We start from the raw sequence: 21,473 nt of genomic DNA, 5'->3' as shown, positions 1-21,473 counted from the left end.
TTGCCTGTAAAAGTTGCGGAGGCGTAACGTAAATAGGATACGTTACGCCCGCACAAAGTTGCGCCATTCTACCCCTTAATGAGAGAGAGAGAGAAAATATATAGGGGGAGGGGGGTATACAAATGCATGCCACACTTTTTTCACATTTTTTATTTTGAAAATCATTTTCGTTCCACTTTGTGTTGGTCTATCGCATAAAATCTCAATTTCAAGGGGTATGAATACTTTTTCAAGGCTCTGTAAAATTCAGGGTAAAAGATCATTTGTATTGGTTGTCAGCGGCACTAGAGATTGCGCTCCCCCCCCCTTTTATTTTTCTGCTGCCCCAAACTTTGGTGGTCAGTGGCACCAACATTTTTTTCCTCTTCTGCCCTAAACATTGGTGGCCGGAGGCATAGGTGTGAACCCCAAAGCTCAAACACGGCATGTGTTTATATATACACTGACAGTGTCAGTAGCACAGATATCAGTGGCAGTAGTCAGTGTCACTATTTTTTATTTATTTTCATTTTATTTTTTACAAATGTATTTTTGTATATTTTTTATTTACAATTTTGGTGAAATATGGTGCCTTTGGTGAAATATCAGGGGTCTAAACAGGAGGAATCTGCCCCACACTGAGTAATTAGGGTGTGCCAAGGCACACCCTGTGTGCACACCTATGGTCGGAGGTACTAAATATCCTTTTCCCTCCTGCCTGCCCCAAGCATTGGTGGTCAGTGGGCTTTCCATAAAACGTTGTATCCCCTCCACGGTCTCTGCCTGCGCCACCCCAGAATTCTACAGATACAGACTGGCAGGAGATCATTCCACCCAGAGAGTGCAGGGTGAGATCCACCGCTGGGTACTGGAATGAGGGTTGGAGAGACCGCAAAAGGGGCTCCTAGATTACTGACATAAAGGGGGGGGGGGGCGCTGAAGCCTTTATATGTCTGCATTCCAAAGTTATTCTGACTGGAGTTTACCTTCCAATGCAAAAAAACAAAACAAAAACACGCCAAGTTTTAAATCCATAAAATTTATTGTCAGATATAAATATCTTCAATTTTGTAACTTATTTACATTTGTAAAGTTGCAAAATATCTCAATATATTCCACCGTCACCCCCACCATTCAAACCCATCTAAAAACATCATAAAATATTCCGAAATAAAAACTCTAAAGCCCCTGAACCAGTCCGCACGCTCGCCCCTAGAAAAAAAAAAAAAGTACAGCAGGCAAAGGTCTGACGTTTTGCTACACGGTAGCAAAGGAATCAAGTAGTGTAAAGAGAACCTGGTCTGTGCTGAGCTGTACTGTACAGCGCCCCCCTGTGGGAGGGAGGAGGGATCGGGACAGGCCTTGCGCGCGGGTGTGCGCTCCGCTATGTCACTATATTTTTGTGAAAGTTTGTTATGCTCCATTTCTGTCCGCTGCATTTCTGAAGCACCAGCTGATAGCCGAACTCATTGTCGTTGTTTTCTTGAAGTTCCAGACAACGCTTGGACTTCTTGTTTTGTATCGCTCCTCCCTGGAACAAAGAGAAAAACAAGATGAGTGCGGGGGAATTCATCTGCCAACGCATGCCAGACAGACAGATACTGAAGGGTGTTATTTGGGAAATATTCATGTTTTTGGTTTAAAGCAATGATGCAGAGGAATCTCCCCCCCCCCCCTTTTTTTTTCCTGTATAATTTTCAACTTTGATTAGTTTAAGGGTCTAAAGATGTTCTGTGTTGGGGGGATTGAATTCAAATTCATGGAGGTCCGGTCATTAAACTTTTCATCCAGCCGAGGTCTGAGTCTCATGTTTGTGCTCCGACTCGGTTTTTTTACATTCTCACTTACATTACAGTTTGCCCAGCATCATCAGACCTCCAATTTACATCACAGCCCCCCTTTACATCGCAGAACCCCCCACCCCTTTGCAATATAGCCCCTTATTTACATCACATCCCCCTCTGCATCCAAGTACCCCCATTTGACATCATAGCCCCCGTTTACACCACAGCGCCTTCTTTACTTAAAGGGGTTGTAAACTTACTTAAAGGTGTTTTTTTCACCTCAATGAATCCTATGAAAAAACTTTCAACACTGACAAGCCCCCCCCATTTTACTCACCTGAGCACGTTTGTTCCCATGGCGGAGACGTGAAAAAATTAGGGTTTACAACCCCTTTCCATGTCCATTGTCCCCCTTCACATTACAGCGCCCCCCCACCTTGCATTACAGACCTCCACCCTTTACATCAGTGTCCTCAGCCCCCCTTCCTTGCATCTCAGTACCCTTCACAGCCCCCCCTTCCTTGCATTACAGACCTCCACCCTTTAAATCTGTGTCCTCAGCCCCCCTTCCTTGCATCCCAGTACCCTTCACAGCCCCCCCTTCCTTGCATTACAGACCTCCACCCTTTAAATCTGTGTCCTCAGCCCCCCTTCCTTGCATCCCAGTACCCTTCACAGCCCCCCCCTTCCTTGCATTACAGACCTCCACCCTTTACATCAGTGTCCTCAGCCCCCCTTCCTTGCATCCCAGTACCCTTCACAGCCCCCCCCCCCCCTTCCTTGCATTACAGACCTCCACCCTTTACATCAGTGTCCTCAGCCCCCCTTCCTTGCATCCCAGTACCCTTCACAGCCCCCCTTATTTGAATCCTAGTCCTCTTTACAGCCCCCCTTCCTTGCACCTTGGTCTCCTTCTTTGCACCCCAGTCCACTTTACAGGCCCCACCCCCTACATTCATCTGTCCGCTTCACAGCTACCCTTACTTTGTATCCTTCCTTATCCTTCCTTATTTGCACCCTAGTCCTCTTCACAACTCCCCCTTCCAGGCGACCGAGTCCACTTTACAGCCCTCCCTTACCTTCATCTCAGCCCCCTTCAAAGCTCTCCACTTACTTTCATCTGTCTCCTTCACAGCCCCCCCCCCCTGTTTTTTTATTGGTATACTGGTCCCCTTCACAGCTCCCCTTACAATCCAGTCCCCTTTATATGAATGCCTCCTCCCTTACATTCGATCCTACAGCACTCCTCCATTCGATCCTACTTTACGTAGAAGACACAGCATGTTTGGACAGAGGGTGGGACATGCAGGATATGCTTTCTATGTTACCAGGTTGACTGCTCCGCATCCTAGCAATAAACCACCAGCTTTTTAACTTGAAAAGCACGTCTCGCATGTCCCTCCCTATGTTCGGTCATGTCATGTCTTCTATCCGGACATGCCTTCTATAGCATGAATGCTGTAGGGGCAACAAGGGAAGGTGGTTATCAGCCGGGAGAGGGTATTCAGGACGCTAAATGGTGGCACCGCGGTCCGGGTAGGACTGTCAGACGGTCCATTTCGGACTGTGGTCTGCCATTTAGTGATGCCTGTTCTATGGTCACAACGCACACCTAAATTACCTGCATGCTCTGCAGCGTCTCTATTTTTAAGGACTAGCGAGCAGGCAGTAAGGAGGCTCCACCTCCTGAAACTCCTCCTCTCAGCACCTCTGAAATTCAGAAGGCAGGCTCTGTGAATTGTGTGACACACAGGGCATACCATCTATCTACGTGTCACAGAATTCAAGGAAGTAAATGTGTGGGACAAAGTAACTTCAAGATGGTTCAGAGTAATAGGAGTAGGCTGGAAATAATTGAAATACAATGTGGAAATGTACATATATGTGTCACAGATTTCACAGAGCCTGCCTTTCGAACAGTGCTGGAAATCTCCCCAATGGGACAAGAAAAAAATCTGACAGGGGGTTATAAGCTTCCCTTGCTCTATCCAAAATGAGAAAAAAATTTTTTTGCCTATACTACTTTAACATGAAAGGAGATTTTTCAAGTAAGCTTAAGTTTTTGTCTAGGGGAGAGGAGAAGGGAGATACAGTATACTTTCCTAATCTGCCAATCCTCCCAGCACAAGACCGGTCCGGCACCCCCGCACTCAGCGGTCTTGAGTTGTGGACTGTTCCTGACGTTATCATGCCCAGAGCCTCCATAGACCGGGAACAGTCCACTGTTGGACTGTGGGGGAGCAATGTTTTCCAGTGGAAAGGAGGATCAGGTGAGTATAAGCTTTCTGGTCACCCCAAGAAAAAACATGCAGTTGATCTGTACAGCATAGGCACAGGCCCACTGCATGGGAAAATGTTATTTATTTGCCCGGAGATGAGCTGTAATTGTATTTTATTTGCGTGTATATAGCTATTTGCCTAGAATTGAGCTTTAACCACTTAAGGACCGCCTCCTGCACATATACGTATGCAGAATGGCACGGCTGGGCACATGTACGTACAGGTACGTCCTGTAAATGTACCCGGTCGCGGACGCGCTCCCGCGACCCGGTCCAGAAGCTCCGGGACCCGTGGACCCGATCGCCGCTGGGGTCCCGCGATCGGTCCCCGGAGCTGAAGAACAGGGAGAACCGCGTGTAAACACGGCTTCCCCGTTCTTCACTGTGGCGGCTGCATCTATCGTGTGATCCCTTTTTATAGGGGGACACAATCGATGACGTCACTCCTACAGCCACACCCCCCTACAGTTGTAAACACACATTAGGTGAAACATAACTCCTTCAGCGCCCCCTAGTGGTTAACTCCCAAACTGCAACTGTCATTTCCACAGTAAACAATGCATTTTTAGCTGTGAAAATGACAATGGTCCCAAAAATGTCTAAAAGTTGTCCGAAGTGTCCGCCATAATGTCGCAGTCAAGAAAAAAATCGATGATCGCCGCCATTAGTAGTAAAAAAAAAAAAAATTATAAAAATGCAATAAAACTATCCCCTATTTTGTAAACGCTATAAATTTTGCGCAAACCAACCGATAAACGCTTATTGCGATTTTTTTTTTTTTTTTTTTACCAAAAATATGTAGAAGAGTAAAAAGGACGCCAATTTTGTTTGGGAGCCACGTCGCACGACCGCACAATTGTCTGTTAAAGCGACGCAGTGCCGAATCGCAAAAAGGGGCAAGGTCCTTTAGCTGCATTTTGTTCTGGGTCTTAAGTGGTTAATACTGCAAGAAAAGTGAGGTAACAGTCAAACAAAACTCTGCATTTTATTCCACTTGTGTTAGATAATATACACCGCGCACAGAGCGCGCTCATCCCTCACATCCCGCCATAAGATCACAAAGCAACGAAAAAGGAGTCTAGACATTATCTCAGATTACATTTCCATATGTCTCATTTATTATTTACGTGATTTTAGTTTTAGTAAAAAAAAAACTTCCATTATATCCTGCGCAAAGCTGACCGTAACGTTCCCTATTAAATCTATAAATTATCCTAAATGTGCAAATTACGTAACGAACCGAGGCGACGCTTTGTTTTGCTACTTAAAGAGGAACTGCAATCTGCTCACATAATTTGTAATAAAAACATCTTTGCCGTTCTGAAGCTTCCCTCCAACCACTTTGCATATTATTTTTATATATATACTGTGATTCTGTACTTGCCAAATATGCTGCAGAAATCTCCCTCCACTGAGTCTGGCAGCAGCCATTTTAACTGTGGGCAGCTGAAGCTGCTGCCTGTTCACTTCCTGGATTTACACAGAGACACACCTCCAGCTCTGCATCTCTCATTGGCCCTGTTATGACTCACCCCCTCTCCTCCTGGCAAACTCTCATGAGAGTGAGCAAAAGAGCTGATGTCATAAGCCTAGGCCAATGACCAGACAAACAGGAAGTGGGCTGTATAAGGTATTTGGCAGAAAAAATATGTTTTACCATCCAAAGTTAAAACAACAAAGGCAAAAGCATAGGCGTGCGCACAGGGTATGCCAGGTGTGCCTGGGCACACCCTAATCACTCTGGTGCAGATTCCCCCTGTTTAAACCCCTGATATTTCAGCAAAGCCCCCCCAACGGTGCTCCTAAAATAAAAAATAAAATAAAAAAAATATTAAAATAAAATGATAAAAACTACAGACATCATCCACTGTGTCAACCACTAATCACCCTGGGTGGTGCAGGTTCCCCCTGTTTAAACCCCTGAAATTTTAGCAAAACCCACTAATGGGGCTCTCAAATTATAAAAATAAAGGGCCAGATCCACAAAGAACCTATCTATTGATACGCCGCGTAAATTCTACGATGCGCCGTCGTATCTCTGTTTTGTATCCACAAAACAAGATACGACTGAATGTGGGCTAGATCCGACTGACGTACGTCTTAGTACGCCGTCGGATCTTAGGTGCATATTTACGTTGGCCGCTAGGTGGCGCTTCCGTTGATTTCGGCGTAGAGTATGCAAATTAGCTAGATACGCCGATTCTAAAAAGTACGTCCGCCCAGGGCATTTTTTTACGTCGTTTACGTAAGGCTTTTTTCGGCGTAACGTTACCCCTGCCTCTATGAGGTGTACGCAATGTTAGGTATGGACGTCGGGACAGCGTAGAATTTTCCGTTGTTTAAGTCGATCGCTTGCGAATAGGGCTTTGCGTAAGTTACGTTCACGTCGTCTAGGCATTGAGCGGGCGTAATTTAATTTGAAAATTCTACGTGATACTGAGCATGCGCGCATGCGCCGTTCCTAAAAAGCGTCAATTACGCAGGGTCAAACCAGATTACCATACAACACGCCTACTTTGAATTACGCGGGCTTACACCGGCCGATTTACGTTACGCCGGCGCACATATGGGAGCAAGTGCTTTGTGGATACCCTACGAGCCACTCTGAGTTACGGCGGCGTAGCGCATATGAGATGCGCTACGCCCGCCTAAATATACGCTCGTTTTTGTGGATCTGGCCCAAAATCTACAGACACCATCCACTGTGTCAGCCACTAATCACCCTGTGTGGTGCAGATTCCCCCCAGTTTATACCCCTGATATTTTAGCAAATCCCCCCTGACGGGGGCATCTAAAAAATTATTTTTTTAATAATTATTAAAAAATAAAATAATAAAAAATGATAAAAATAAAAACGACAGACACCATCCACTGTGTCAGCCACTAATCACCCTGGGTGGCACATATTCCCCCCAGTTTATAACCCTGATATTTATTTTAGCAAATCCCCCCTGACAGGCCTCGTAAAAATGAAAAATTAAATACAATTGTAAAAAATAATAAAAAATGAAATGATAAAAATAAAAACTACTGACACCATCCACTGCCCCACTGACACGTCAGCATAAATGTACACATGTGCCTGTGTTTGAGCTTTGAGGTGCGCACCCTAATGCAATTGGCTGTGCACACCTATGGGCAGAGAAGATTTAATAGATGGAAAGATGAAAAATTACTGAAGTTCCAGTAAAATCTGACAAATTTTGGCATCACTGGTGGATCTGTGAAGGGATGAAACGCATTAGAAGTTTCGGCATTAGCTGTGATCTTAAAATATCGAGCCGTTCACCGCCCTGGTAAAGTCAGATCCTGGGTGAGCGAGAGAAGACTTCACGCTGGTAAATAATTACTATTTCGTTATGAAAATTTGTTTTAAGACCTTCGTCAGGGGAAGAGGGAGGGAAAGGCGCATAAAATATACATGACAGCAGTCTGCTGATTGTATAATCGCTGTAATCGGCGTTACATTATCCTATCACGCCATCGATCTACATCCAGATCGCTTTAGTGCAATATATGGATATTAATGTTCCACTTCACCGATGGAAATAAACCTCTTTCAGCGTCTCCACTTGTCGTATACAATAGACATTCTTACATTAGGCTGATAAACGAAGATTGGATCCTAAGTACGGGAGACAATGGAAGGGGTGACTGCAGAGATGTACGTCGCTGAAGAACACTGTGTATCTTTTATGTGTGAAAACATATACAAAGTATTATCTGTTCTCTTCTGATCCACCCACGCTGTTCTCAATGGCAAACAAAGCATGAGCGTGGCAACCGTTTAAAGCGGTATTAAACCCAAAAGCAAACATTTATTACCGTATTTATCTTGCTATAACGCGCCCCAGCGTATAGCGCGCACCCCCGAACTTGAAGGAAAATTCCTGGGAAAAAAAATACTTACAGTTTGGATGCCCCTCGTCGGTGTCTTGCCTGTCGTCCATCGCGTCCTGCCCGTCGTCCATCGGCGGCCTCGTCCGGTCCGGTGTCCTTCTGCGGCCATCGTGGTGTCCTCCCCGCTCGACCCCCGCTTCCCGAGCTGTGTTTGAACCACTGCGCCGACATATACCGAGCGCAGTACACTCGGGTATAGTCGGGCAGGCTCGGCTCCTCTCGCGTAAAGGACGTACAGGACATGACCGCGAGAGGAGCCGAGCCTGCCCGACTATACCCGAGTATACTGCGCTCGGTATATGCCGGCGCAGTGGTTCAACCACAGCGGGGGAAGCGGGTATCGGCGTATATCGCGCACCCACGATTTTGCCCTGAAAATTTTCAGGGCAAAAAAGTGCGCGGTATACGCCAATAAATACGGTATATTGCAGCTTACCAATTCTTGGATGCAATGACTGCATTCATTTTTCCTTTGTTTTTCCTTTATTCAGCAAGGAATATTCACCCATGCACTCTTCCCCTCCATCTATCCACTTAGTTGCTCTAATGCAGTGGCACTTCCAGGTACAGGGGAGCATTTGACCTCTACCATGTGATAGTGCTTTGGGCTTCCAGGTACAGGGGAGCATATGGCCTATACCCAAGTTACAGTGCTTGGGGCTTCCAGGTGCAGTGGAGAAAGTGACCTCCATCATGTGACAGTGTTTGGGGCAGCTGGGTAAAGGGGAGCATATGGCCTATCCCAAGTTACAGTGTTTGGGCCTTCCAGGCTGTTACAGGGGAGTGTGTGACCTCCACCATATGACAGTGCTTGGGGCTTCTGGTTACAGGGGAGCATGTGACCTCCACCATATGACCGTGCTCAAGGCTTCCAGGTACAGAGGAGCATGTGATCTCCACCATATGACAGTGCTTGAGGCTTCCAGGTACAGGGGAGCATGTGACCTCCACCATAGTGCTTGGGGCTTCTGAGTACAGTGGAGGAAGTGACCTCCACCATGTGACAGTGCTTGGGGCTTCTGAGTACAGTGGAGGAAGTGACCTCCACCATGTGACAGTGCTTGGGGTTTCCAGGTACAGGGGAGCATGGGACCTCCACCATGTGACAGTGCTTGGGGTTTCCAGGTACAGGGGAGCATGGGACCTCCACCATATGACAGTGCTTTAGGCTTCCAGATACAGGGGAGCAAGTAACCACCATATGACAGTGCTTGGGGTGTCTGGGTAAAGGGGAGCATATGGCCTATGCCACGTGACAGTGCTTAGGGCTTCTGAGTACAGTGGAGCAAGTGACCTCCACCATATGACAGTGCTTGAGGTTTCCAGGTACAGGGCAAAGTGTGACCTCCATCATGTAACCGTGCTTAGGGCTTCCAAGTACAGGGGAGCATGTAACCTATCCCAAATGACAGTGTGTGGGGCTTCAAGGGGCAGATGAGCACATGGCCATACTTGGGGCTTATGGGTACAGGGCAAAATGTGACCTCTACCATATAACCATGGTTGGAGCTTCCAGGTACAGGAAAGCTTGTAACCTCTTCCATGTGACAGTGCTTGAAGCTTCTGGTTACATTGGGATTGTGACCTCCACCAAGGAGCTTCTGGGTACAGGGGGACTGTGACCTCCACCACAGAGCCTTTGGGTAAAAGGAAGCACTTAACAGCCTCCAAGTGACGGTTATTGGGTCTAAGTGGTCAGTTACCAAGCATGAACACTGTCATGTGTAGAGGGGTGGTGGGTAGAGGGGGTACCCAGTAGGCTCAGATGTAGAAGCCTACTCCTGCAGCAAAGAGGTGGTGAGGGAGTGCGGCTGGGTACATATCGGGGGACACTGTCACTCTCTGAATGGGTTGATGACGATGTCTCTTTAAAGTGCATGTAAACCCCAAAAATCTGTTTTTCAGTTTGTTTGGCAGTAAATAACATACGCTACGCCCGCACAAATTTACGTCGCCCCAACCTGAATCTAGCCCAATATGTACAAAAATGGGTAACAGGGATAAACTGTGTAATACCAGAGATGCAAAGAGGAGGTGGAAACCAGGACTGGGATCAGAAACAAGGAAGGCAGATATAAGGAAGCACAATGTAGAATAAGAGCAAGATGAATGGCAAGCAGTATCTGGCTAGCAAAGCAAAACACTGAAACACTAGGGGATAGTAGGAGGGGGAACTAAATACCCTCCCAGCAGCCAACATCAGGTGGATATTGACTACTGGGCTCTTCTGGGTTACATAAAATGTAAATTTACCCCCCTCTGGCACTGTCATTATCACACAAAGTGCTCTGCCTGTCTTTCGGGTCCTGGCCGATTCCTTTGGTGCATCTGCATATACGCAGGCGATTTTCTGTGCACGCGTACAGACAGGGGGAAGGTTTGGGACTTCCCCCGATAGCCGTCTTTACACATGCCAAGGAAACCAGTGCAATGCCCAGCTGTGCCGTAAACGCACACCCGAACCCCTGTGGCACATCTGCACACGCCTAGCGAGCGGTGAGAATTAAAATCATAATTGCGAGAAAATGCGGAAGTGCTGCTTTTGTAGCACAAATAATTGACCATTAAAAAAAAAAAATGTTCAATTGTAAGAGCAGCAGGAGGCAGGACGGCATGACATGACCTATAGGGTGAAGAGGAGTCCCTCCGCCTCCATCCATCAGGGAAGACACTCCCTCTTAAGATTTTTACCTTTCAGCTGGTATGTGACCATGCAATCAGGGCTGTCTTAATAGCATCATGGGCCCCTGGGCAAAGTAATGCTCTGGGGCCCCTACAACGATGACAGTGCAGATAAACAGACATTAAGTAGGTAGGAGGCAGACTGCCTCCCCTGTGTATCTATCACTCTCAGTGCCATCATGGGGCCCCCAATTTTGGGGCAGAATTGGCTCAGGGACCAGCTGCTTTGGGGAAAGTGCATGGGCCCCCCATGCAGCTGGGGTCCCTGGGCAGTGCCCAGTTGTGCCCTCTCATTAAGACAGCCCTGCATGCAATATAATAAAGGATTTCACTTATTTTTTTTTTCTACAAGCTAAATAAAAAAAAAAAACTTTTTTTTTATTTTGAAAGGATTAGAAAAGCCAATTTGCCTGGAATTGTTTTTTTTTTAAATCTTGTCTAACGTGAGCTATGCCAGCTGTGTGGGCATCAATCTGCTGAGTGAGTTAAAGCCTCGCCATGCTGGGACTTGCAGTCCCTCGGGAACGGCTGTGCAGGCACTGGCCCAAACACCATAGACTCATATGACTGGTCTACGCTCGGCCACCTACCCCCCTCTCACCACGCAATTTCTCTAGAAACTTGCTGCTTAATGAGCTGATTGTAATGTAAACACAGGAAGGTCACTAATTAATGAGTGTGCATTGTACATAATTGCATTTCCAGCCTGGAGGAAAATCATTTGATATTCGCACGTAGCCAGCAAAAGTGCTTTATGGAGAGCAACTGAAGTGAAAAGTGGTATAAATAGCGCGGTAATAATAAGCAGAGGTAGAATTAATTAGCTGTGAAGACGTTTATATATAGACCTTGGTAGACCCTACAAACTTATATGGGGGGGGGATGATTATTTGTACAGTTATGCCGGTATTCCTATTTATGCATTGCCGTGTATGGCAATATCTTATAGACAACTGAACAGGTAAACCACTAAACACCCCAATGAGATTCATAAATCTCATAAAGTTCCTTCTCTGTTCTTCGTTGTGGCGCTGTCATTGATCATCTGTTCCCTGATATAGGGAAAGACGATAAATGACGTCGCACGTCCAGCCCCGCCCCCCTACAGTTAGAAACACATATGAGGTCATGCTTAACCCCTACAACGCCCCCTAGTGGTTAACTCCTAAACTGCAAATGTAATTTTCACAGTAAACAATGCATTTTTATAGTACTTTTTGCTGTGAAAATGACAATGGTCCGATAAATGTGTCAAAATTGTCCGATGTGTCCACCATAATGTTGCAGTCACGGAAAAAAAAACGCTGATCGCCGCCATAAGTAGTAAAAAAAAAAATGTATTAGTAAAAATGCAATAAAACTATCCCCTATTTTGTAAACGCTATATATTTTGCGCAAACCAATCGATAAACGCTTATTGTGATTTATTTTACCAAAAATAGGTAGAAGAATACGTATCGGCCTAAACTGAGGAAATTTTTTTTTTTTTATATATATATTTTTGGGGATATTTATTATAGCAAAAAGTAAAAAATATTGTTTTTTTTTTCAAAATTGTCGCTCTATTTTTGTTTATAGCGCAAAAAATTAAAACCGCAGAGGTGATCAAATACCACCAAAAAAAAGCTCTATTTGTGGGACAAAAAGGACGCCAATTTTGTTTGAGAGTCACGTCGCACGACTACGCAATTGTCAGTTAAAGCGACGCAATGCGGAATCGCAAAAAGGGGCTAGGTCCTTAACCTGCATAATGGTCCAGGTCTTAAGTGGTTAACATACACTTTTTGGGATGTATTTAATTTTTAACAAAGACAGGTAGCAGAATACACGTTGGCCTACATTTTATGAAAAGCAATGTTTTTTGTTTTTTTTTCCTTATTGGATAGGTTTTATAATAGAAAGTAGAAAATATAATTTTTTTTTTTTACATTTATATAATAAAAAATGAAAAATCCCAGTGGTGATCAAATACCAAAAAAGCTCTATTTCTGTGAAAAGAATGTCATAAATTCCATTTGGGTACATTGTTGTATGACCGCGCAATTGTCCGTTAAAATAGCGCAGCGTTGAAAAGCAAAAAATGTTCTGAGCACGAAGTGGGTAAAATCTTTCAGAGCTCAAGTGGTTAATGATGTATTAATAAACAAAGAGCTGCAGAATTTTATGTCCTTTTTTTTTTTATCTGCTGGATCACCTTTAACAATTCTCTCACAAGAGGAAACTAGAATACCGGCTTTATAAATGAGAGAAGCAAAGTACGAGGCTGTAACTTAGAAAAGACTCGGGGATTCTGAAGCGCTGGCAGAATAATACGGGCTCCCCGCCTGCGCACACAGCCCACTCTATTTCAGCGGTGACCTCTTACTGCTGCAATTCTGGGAGGTACAAAGTGTTCCAATATGTGCTTAGCTTAAAAGAAATTATGTTTGATCATTTAAAATGGAGCTTGCTGGTGCATGCTGGGAAGTAGTCGGAAACCTCGGTGTGGAATGGAATCTAATTAAAATCGTATCCAAGATTCTGGGAGATCTAGCAGGCTGCTGAGATAGGTAGATGGGAGCCTATAATGAGTGGACACCGTCCAATGACCGCACTTGAATAAAAATACAAGAGCCCGGAAGGGTCAATTGATCCTCAGTACTAATTTGTGGAATGCACTCTGAAATGATCATTATCTTTTTTCAACCTGACTAACTATGTAACTAGAGGTCAGCTGACTGGTGAGAAATGTGAAGTGGGAGGAGCCAGAGGAGACCCCATCTCCTGATTTTGGCATAGGTGTCGCTGCTGCGAGACACCACATAGCTGGAGCCACAGTGAGTAACACTACCAGGCTGTGATTAGAGTTGTTATTAAAAGTCCCCACTACAGTTCTCAGATTAGCAGATGACCTTGTTTAAGAGCACCTAAGTTGACTGATCAGAACTCCCCCTAGGACTGCCACTGATTCCACCCCCCCGCCAGCACTGGCACTGATTCCACCCCCCGCCAGCACTGCCACTCATCCCAACTCCCCGCCAGCACTGCCACTCATCCCAACTCCCTGCCAGCACTGCCACTCATCCCAACTCCCCCGCCAGCACTGCCACTCATCCCAACTCCCCGCCAGCACTGCCACTCATCCCAACTCCCCGCCAGCACTGCCACTCATCCCAACTCCCCGCCAGCACTGCCACTCATCCCAACTCCCCCGCCAGCACTGCCACTTATCCCAACTCCCCGCCAGCACTGCCATTCATCCCAACTTCCCACCAGCACTTATGCTGAAAAAAGGGTTGGGACTTTACTATTAGTCCCAACCCTTTTTTCAGCATAACTGCTATACAGGGATGGAGAAATCGGACCTACAAGACCCTTGCCTCATATAAAGTCCCAAATTCCTCTATTTTTTTTCCCCTTTATTCTCCCCGCCAGCACTGACACTGATCCCAACTTCCCGCCAGCACTAACACTCGTCCCATTACCCCCCCTCCCCTCAAGGAGTAAGAGAAGGAATACAAATAGAGAATACATGGAAGGTAGAAGAAAAGAAGGGGAGGAACAAAGAAAGATGGAGAGAAAGAATGAGGCCCCATACACACGACCGAGTTTCTCGGCAGAATTCAGCCAGAAACTCGGTCCGAGACGTATTCTGCCGAGAAACTCGGTCGTGTGTACACTTTTCAGCGAGGAAGCTGACGAGGAACTCATCGAGCCAAATAGAGAACATGTTCTCTATTTTCTCGTTAGTCAATGAGGAAAGTTGGCCCGCCGAGATCCTCGGCGGCTTCAACACTGAACTCGACGAGGAACTCGATGTGTTTGGCACGTCGAGTTCCTCGGTCGTGTGTACGGGGCCTCAGAGAAAGAACAAGAAAGCTGGCTAGAGAGAGGGATGGGGGGGGGGGGACAGAAATTAGGATAGATAAAAGGGAAAGAGAGGAGAAGAAAGAGAGAGGGGTACATCCTAAAATGTACCGTAAGGAGTTTTAATACTGTACGAGTGGAAGGGACTCAGGGAGCGCTAAATGTCCGTGGGTTAGGGGCGCAAATTACTTGCCTTGGGTGCCGACAACCCACGCTACGAAAATAATTTTACTGTTGGGGGTTCCCACAACTTGGGAAATTTTATCAAGGTGTCACGGCAGTAGAAAGGTTGAGAATCAATGTTCTAAGGCAGGGATCTCTAAACTACGGCCCTCCAGCTGTTGCGGAACTACACTTCCCATGAGGCATTGTAAAACTCTGACATTCAAAGACATGACCGGGCATTATGGGAAAGGTAGTTCCTGAACAACTGGAGGGCCGTAGTTTGAAGACCCCTGTTCTAAGGTAAGTGTTTCATAATGAGCTAGTGTGCGATGTTTGGGTGGTGCTTTACAAATAGAAATACATATTTCATTTTAAGTGCTTGTACTTTTTTTTTTTTTACCTGTTTACAACCAATTCTGCCTCGATGCAAATTTGTGATTTTTGATTGCTTGCGGTGTTTTACAGACAGTTTTGCATTTTCTATGTATGTCAAAGTGATCCCTGTATGGTTTTTAGGCATGTGTTGAAAAAAAAGAAGCAAAACACGGGGGTGTTTATGATGAGCGACCCTCAGCAGATAATGGCATGTATTATACACAGCAGCTCAGGGATATGGTTGGGTTATTTTAGAGATATGAGGATTGATTGGTGTAATACTCTTGCATCTCTCCTGTCTCTCACCAAATGTGAATAATGACAGAATCAGACGCCAATTAATCCGGCAAGGCTTGATTACACACATTAGTGCGCGCGGTTTACAGCTCGCTATCCGCTCGGAGACAATATTGCGTCCCAGCACATGTGCTCGTTTTTTAAAATGAATTCCGAAGCCACCAAGTCTTCAAGCCTTTAATTATTTCCTGTGTGTACCGTCAATCACACGTCACCGGGGTATGGAAAGTGCAATATCGCACCACACCAGGAAATGTAATCCGCAAATAATAGCTTGTTCTATAGAAACTGATCCGAGAGCGATACAAATCCCACAGGAGAATGCGGATATAGGATATTGGAAATCAACCAACAGTTTCTAAAAAAATAAACGCTTTCTGTATCCCACCCGAATAGATTGTAAGCTTTTCAATCTTCTGTATCTTCCCTAATAACCTATAAAATTTAAGCTTATCCATCTACTGTATCCTCCTTTTGTATGTTCCATAATTGACTGTAAGCTCTTCAACCTTCGATATCCTCCCTGATACCCTAATAGATTGTAAGCTCTTTCACCTCCTGTGTCCTCCCTTGTACCCCAAGAAATGTGAGCTCATCTACCTGCTCTATTCTCCAGTATATCCTAATGGATTGTAAGCTTCTCTATCCACCCTGATACCAATAGATTGGAGCTATTCCACCATCTTTATCCACTTACATCCTAATAGATTGTACTCTCTTCCACCTTCTGTATCCATCCTTATATCATGTTAGATTGTAAGCTCTTCCACATCCTGTGTCCTTTTATACCCTAATAATATTGTAAGCTCTTCCACTTTCTGTCTCCCTCCCTTATACCCTATTAGATTGTAAGCTTTTCCACCATATGTATCCTACCTTATACTCTAATACGTTTTATGTTTTTCTGCCTCCATGTATACCCCTACAAGCTTATCCACTCACTGTATCTTCTGTTACTTTCTAATAGATTGTAGTAGGTTTGTTCCGATACCAATCATTTGTGCGAGTACCAATACCTGGGATGGCGGCGGAAGTCAGCAGACGTAGAGCGAGTCAACAGCAATGGAACTAGGGGTAAGCTGGCCGATGCAGGGCGCAGCCGCATATTCTGTCAAAATTTGTGACCGGAGCCGTCGCGCTCGGCAAAAGGAAGTGATGTTCCATGTCTCTGTCGGAGGTTAAACATCACAACGCCCATCCTGGTACACCCTGCACTTGGCCGCAGTAAGCCAGCAGTGGACATCTTGTTACACCCAGCCTGAACTATATGGGCTGGGTGTAACAAGATGTCCACTGCTGCCGAGTGCAAGGTGTACAAAGATGGGCGTCACAGCATATAGTATATACTATATGATAAATGACATGAATGATGAGATGACATGAACTATTTTGCAATGCTATATGTCATTCATGCAATTTATTATGCCAGGCCAGCAATTGCGCCCATAACTGCCAGCCATCAGTCAGGTGGCACTGACTGATATGTACTGATAGGTGGCACTATCAGTGCCGCATAATCATGCCCATCAGTGCTACTGTCACATGACATTAAAAAAAAAAAAAGTATCGGTATCAGCGAGTACTTGGGGGGGGGGGGGGGGGAGTATTGGTACTTGTACTCGGTCTTAAAAAAAGTGGTATTGGGACAACCCTAGATTGTAGGTTCTTCCTAATTGCATGTTTCCTAATTGTAATCTCTTAGGCCCCGTACACACGTCCGAGAAACTCGACGAGCAAAACACATCGTTTTGCTCGTCGAGTTCCTTGCGAGCCAAGTTTCCCCATTGACTAACGAGGAAATAGAGAACATGTTCTCTATTTGGCTCGACGAGTTCCTCGTCGGTTTCCTCGGCCAAAAGTGTACACAAGACCGGTTTCCTCGGCAGAATACGTCTCCCATCGAGTTTCTGGCTGAATTCTGCCGAGAAACTTGGTTGTTGTGGGTACGGGGCCTTAAACCTTCTCTATTCTCCCTTATAGAGTGCAAGTACCTCCACCTTCTGTATCCTGCCATATATCCTATTAGATTGTACATTCTTCCACCATATCTATCCCCCCTTATACATTAATAGACAGCAAGCTCTTCCACTTTCTGTATCCCCCCTTATACCCCAATAGATTGTAGTTCTTCAACCTTCTCTATCCTCCCTTCTAGATTGTAAGCTTTTCCTTGCGTATCCTCCTCTTACTTTAATATACTGTAGGCTCTTCCCCCTTTTTTATGTTCCCTAACTGATTGTAAGCTCTTCCACCTTCTCTATCCTCCCTTATTCCTTAGATTGTAAGCTCTTCTACCTTCTCTATTCTCCCTAATACCCTAAAAAGATTGCATCCCCCTTATTGGGTTGTAAGCTTTTCAACCTTCTCTATCCTGCCTTATACCTTAGATTGTATCCTCAACGGACTGTAAGCTCTTCCACCTTCTCTATTCTCCCTTATACCCTAAGAAGATTGCACCCCACTTATTAGATTGTAAGTGCTTCCATCTTCTCTTCATTGAAGTCTACAGAAGTCTATGCGAGTTGCACTGAAACCTGCAAAAAGTAGTGCAGGAACCTTTTCCGGGTCGCGGCAATTTGAACGGTTCCATTGCTGATAATAGGGCGAGACTTGCGATTTGGAACTGTCAAATCGCATGACCAATTGCACCAGTGTGAATGGGGGCTTGTAATACATTTATTTTACAATGTTGGCGTCAGTGATATCATAACGAATATGTAGTCAGTCATACATGAAAACACATCAGAGAGGAGTTCCTTCAATACAATGAGAATTATTAGTTTCTGTAGAAGGGAGGGATCACACATCTATTTGTGACTCGTAATATCGGGTCATTTCCATAAAGTATCTTATTTTTCATTTACAATCCATTATAGTGGGGAGAATCTCGCACTCTAATGTACTACGACAAGTGCGGGGTGATTTCGTTGTTGTCCTCTTTTCACTAAGTGGCACAAATCGTCTAACAGGATATTCTTCCCTTCCCTGCTGCGCCGTTCCAAATTGTACATCTGTATTATCTGTCTGGAAACCTCGGCTTCTAAGTGCCAAATGACTCTGTCTGAGAGGAAGATGACAACGGATAAGGGCCACCGAGTGGTTTGTGCATTTGAGGATGAAAATTAATCAATTTTTTTTTTTGTACGTTACCCTGAGAATAAAAAATACAATTTTCTCTGGCCGCTCGGCCCCTGAAAGCCATTCCTGCATTGACCTCCCGCGAACGTCAGATCTCTCACCCCGTTTCTGCTGTCAGAACCTGTGTCTGTAATGAACGCGCGACGGAGGACACCGTGATCTGGCAATTTGTCACATTCAATATCTCCAAGTCAAACAAAATTTGATCACAATCCAGAATCTATTTGTTTGATGGGGCCAAGAGAAATGTGTCTGCTTCTATTTTCAGAAATCGCAAAATCTCTTTCTGCTTGTGACACGCCGACAAACGCCAGACTGAAGCTTTAGCGATGACCCAAATGCATCACCGTCCCTTCTAAGTTATCTCTGCATACGTGATGACAAAGTGTCTGAAATGAGAACTGTTTGTACTACAGTGCTGCTGCAGCTATCTGTCAGGATGATTTAGAACTGGGCCATGGGTTGGATTGTAGAAAACTGCGGCAGCATCTATTCAAGGGTTCGTTATTTTTAAAAGGGTAACTTTCGTGGCCCCTTTTGTCAGGACCTGGATCACCTGCTGATGGCACTGTGGTTCCCTGGGTGGTGGATTGATGTTCCAGTGTTCATCAGCAGGTGTCTCCCAGCAGATCCAAAAATCAGTCTCCACCTGATGCTGGCTGCTGGGAGGGTATTTAGTTCCTCTTCTACTGTACCATTGCGCTTTAGTGTTTTGCCTGCTAGCCAGAGACGTGCTTGCTAATTTATCCTTCCCCCCCCTGTATCCTGTACCCTGCTGCCTTGTACCAGCTCCCTTTGTTCCTGATTCCAAACCTGGTTCCCCCATTTTTTGTATCTCTGGTATTGCTCCGTCACAAACCCTCAACGGACCAGGGGCGGACGGACCATTGGGGCTCTCGGGCACTGCCCGAAGGCCCCATGCCACTAGGGGGCCCTATCAGGGTTGCCAGGCTCAATAAAACCAGGGACAGTATGTAAAAATCTGTGTTTTTTTACATCTGTCCCTGATATGTCTGAAACCGACATGCTTTTGATGTGAAAATCCTGAGATAGAGCAACAAATGTGCCCAGTACCGTTAGATAGGGCAATATGGTGCTATTCTGCGTTACCCCTTACAGTTAAAACTCACCCAACGATAGGACCAACTTTATGGATTGGAAATAAAATATGTCATAATCCGAATTTCTCAACGAATAATTCCCCCCTCTACCCAATAATAGGAAATCCAGAATTCCAGCCTGGTTTGGAATCCCATATACTCAAGAAATTAAAAGAAAAGGGTAGATTTCAAGCCTCCCACTTTCTGGGTGAAAGGGGGTGGATGACAATAGGAGAAATAGCACAAAGGGGAGGGAGCGGTGAGATACCGATATGGCAAGCGCGACAGGTACGACACTTTCTGGAGACTCTGGATGGTGCAGAAAAGTATAAACGGGCACTCACAAAGTTTGAGGAGTACTGTGGAGGAAAGGAACCACTAGCCCATATGGTCTCTAAAATGTATATATTATTGACTGCACCACCAGAAGACTTTAGAATGTCGAGCCTAGTAAAATGGGAGAGAGATTTAGGCCAAGTTTTTTCCCCAATACAAAGCCAAAATATTATAAATTTAGCATTAAATTCTTCAAGATGCACGAAAATACAAGAATTAAATTATAAAATATTAACAAGATGGTACTATACGCCAGCGCGTTTAAACACATTTTTTCCTGAAATGTCAGATAGATGTTGGAGAGGCTGTGGGGAGAAAGGGACAATGCTACATACATTTTGGGGATGTCCAATAATACAACAATTCTGGGAAACAGTACGGAGAATTACACAAGAATTTACGGAATATCATATTCCAGATGACCCATCGTTTTTTCTACTACATCATGCTGAAATATATCCGGTGAGATATAAGGGATCAATGATGTGTCATTTGATAAATGCGGCGAAAAGTTGCATTGCAACAAAATGGAAAGACCCCGAGGCACCTCCAATATCTATGTGGCTGAAAAAAGTAAGGAAAATAGGGATAATGGAGAAACTCCTCCCAAAAACAATAGATAAGAAACAGCAAATTAAAATGATATGGGCACCTTGGGAATTATTTTTACAGTCGGAGGAAGGTAAAAAGCTAATAGGAGAATAAGATAAAGGGTAGTAGATGGAAGAAAGAAGGAAAATAGGAGAGAGAACATTTTGCGCACGGTTGGAGGACAGCGGAGGAGGGGAGGGGTGTATTGTATTGTCTTATTAAGAATTTTTTTTTTTTTTTTTTTTTTTTTTCTCTTCTCTTCTCCTAATTCTTCTCTCCGGCCTGAGGATAGACGGCTGGAGGAGGGGAATGGGGGAAGAAGGGGGTCTAGAGGTAGGGATAAGGGGGGAGGGAAAGGGGGGATAAAATGAGGAAGGAAGTGCTGCGGGAATAAGGAGGGAATTAGTACTTTAGATAAAGAATAAATGGATATTTAGTGGGAGATGGAATACTCGGGTAGTCTGAAATTTAGTTTAGAAGTAGAAAGTATTTGGTCTATTATAGAGGAATGGATTGAAACTAGTAGTGATACAGATATTATGAATAGTAAATAGAGTTGAAGAGAGAGAATAAATATAATTTCCATACATATGTTGATGTATAGGACTATGCTTAGTCCTCTTCTTATGTTTCCTGTATCACTTTCTTGCTTTTTTTTCTTGGAAAAGAAACGAAATAAAAAGGAAAATTAAAAAAAAAAAAAAAAAAGAAAATCCTGAGATTTTAGCTGCCCTGCCTCTGCACTGCCTCCTGGTGTGGTTGCTAACTGTAAGCCTGGGGGCCCCATGAGTTGTCAGTCCACCCCTGCAACGGACCCTCTATCTGAGACCCCCCTTCACATCACAGCCCCCTATCCTTACACCACAACCCCCTTTACATGATCATCCCCCCTGCCCCTTCTTTACATCAGTCGTCCCTTTATATTACCACCCCCATTACTTCACATTCCCCCTTACACAACAGACCCCTCTTTACATCACAGTCCTGCCTCCATATTGGAG

General features: G+C 44.9%; 1 protein-coding gene across 1 annotated transcript in view; it reads right to left on the bottom strand.

Annotated features, from left to right (window-relative positions):
* Window positions 1-1,002: 1,002 nt before the first annotated feature.
* The window catches only part of GALNT18 (polypeptide N-acetylgalactosaminyltransferase 18), a 332,395-nt gene continuing 311,924 nt past the window's right edge, over window positions 1,003-21,473 (bottom strand). The window contains exon 11 of the mRNA XM_040327959.1: window positions 1,003-1,510. Within this exon, the coding sequence (XP_040183893.1) occupies window positions 1,364-1,510 (147 nt within the window). The 3' untranslated portion in view covers window positions 1,003-1,363. The remainder of the gene's footprint in view (window positions 1,511-21,473) is intronic.

The sequence above is a fragment of the Rana temporaria genome, chromosome 11, assembly GCF_905171775.1.
Source record: "Rana temporaria chromosome 11, aRanTem1.1, whole genome shotgun sequence".
NCBI lineage: Eukaryota > Metazoa > Chordata > Amphibia > Anura > Ranidae > Rana > Rana temporaria.
The sequence above is the reverse complement of the archived record's forward strand: the minus strand, read 5'-3'. Positions and strand labels throughout refer to the sequence as shown.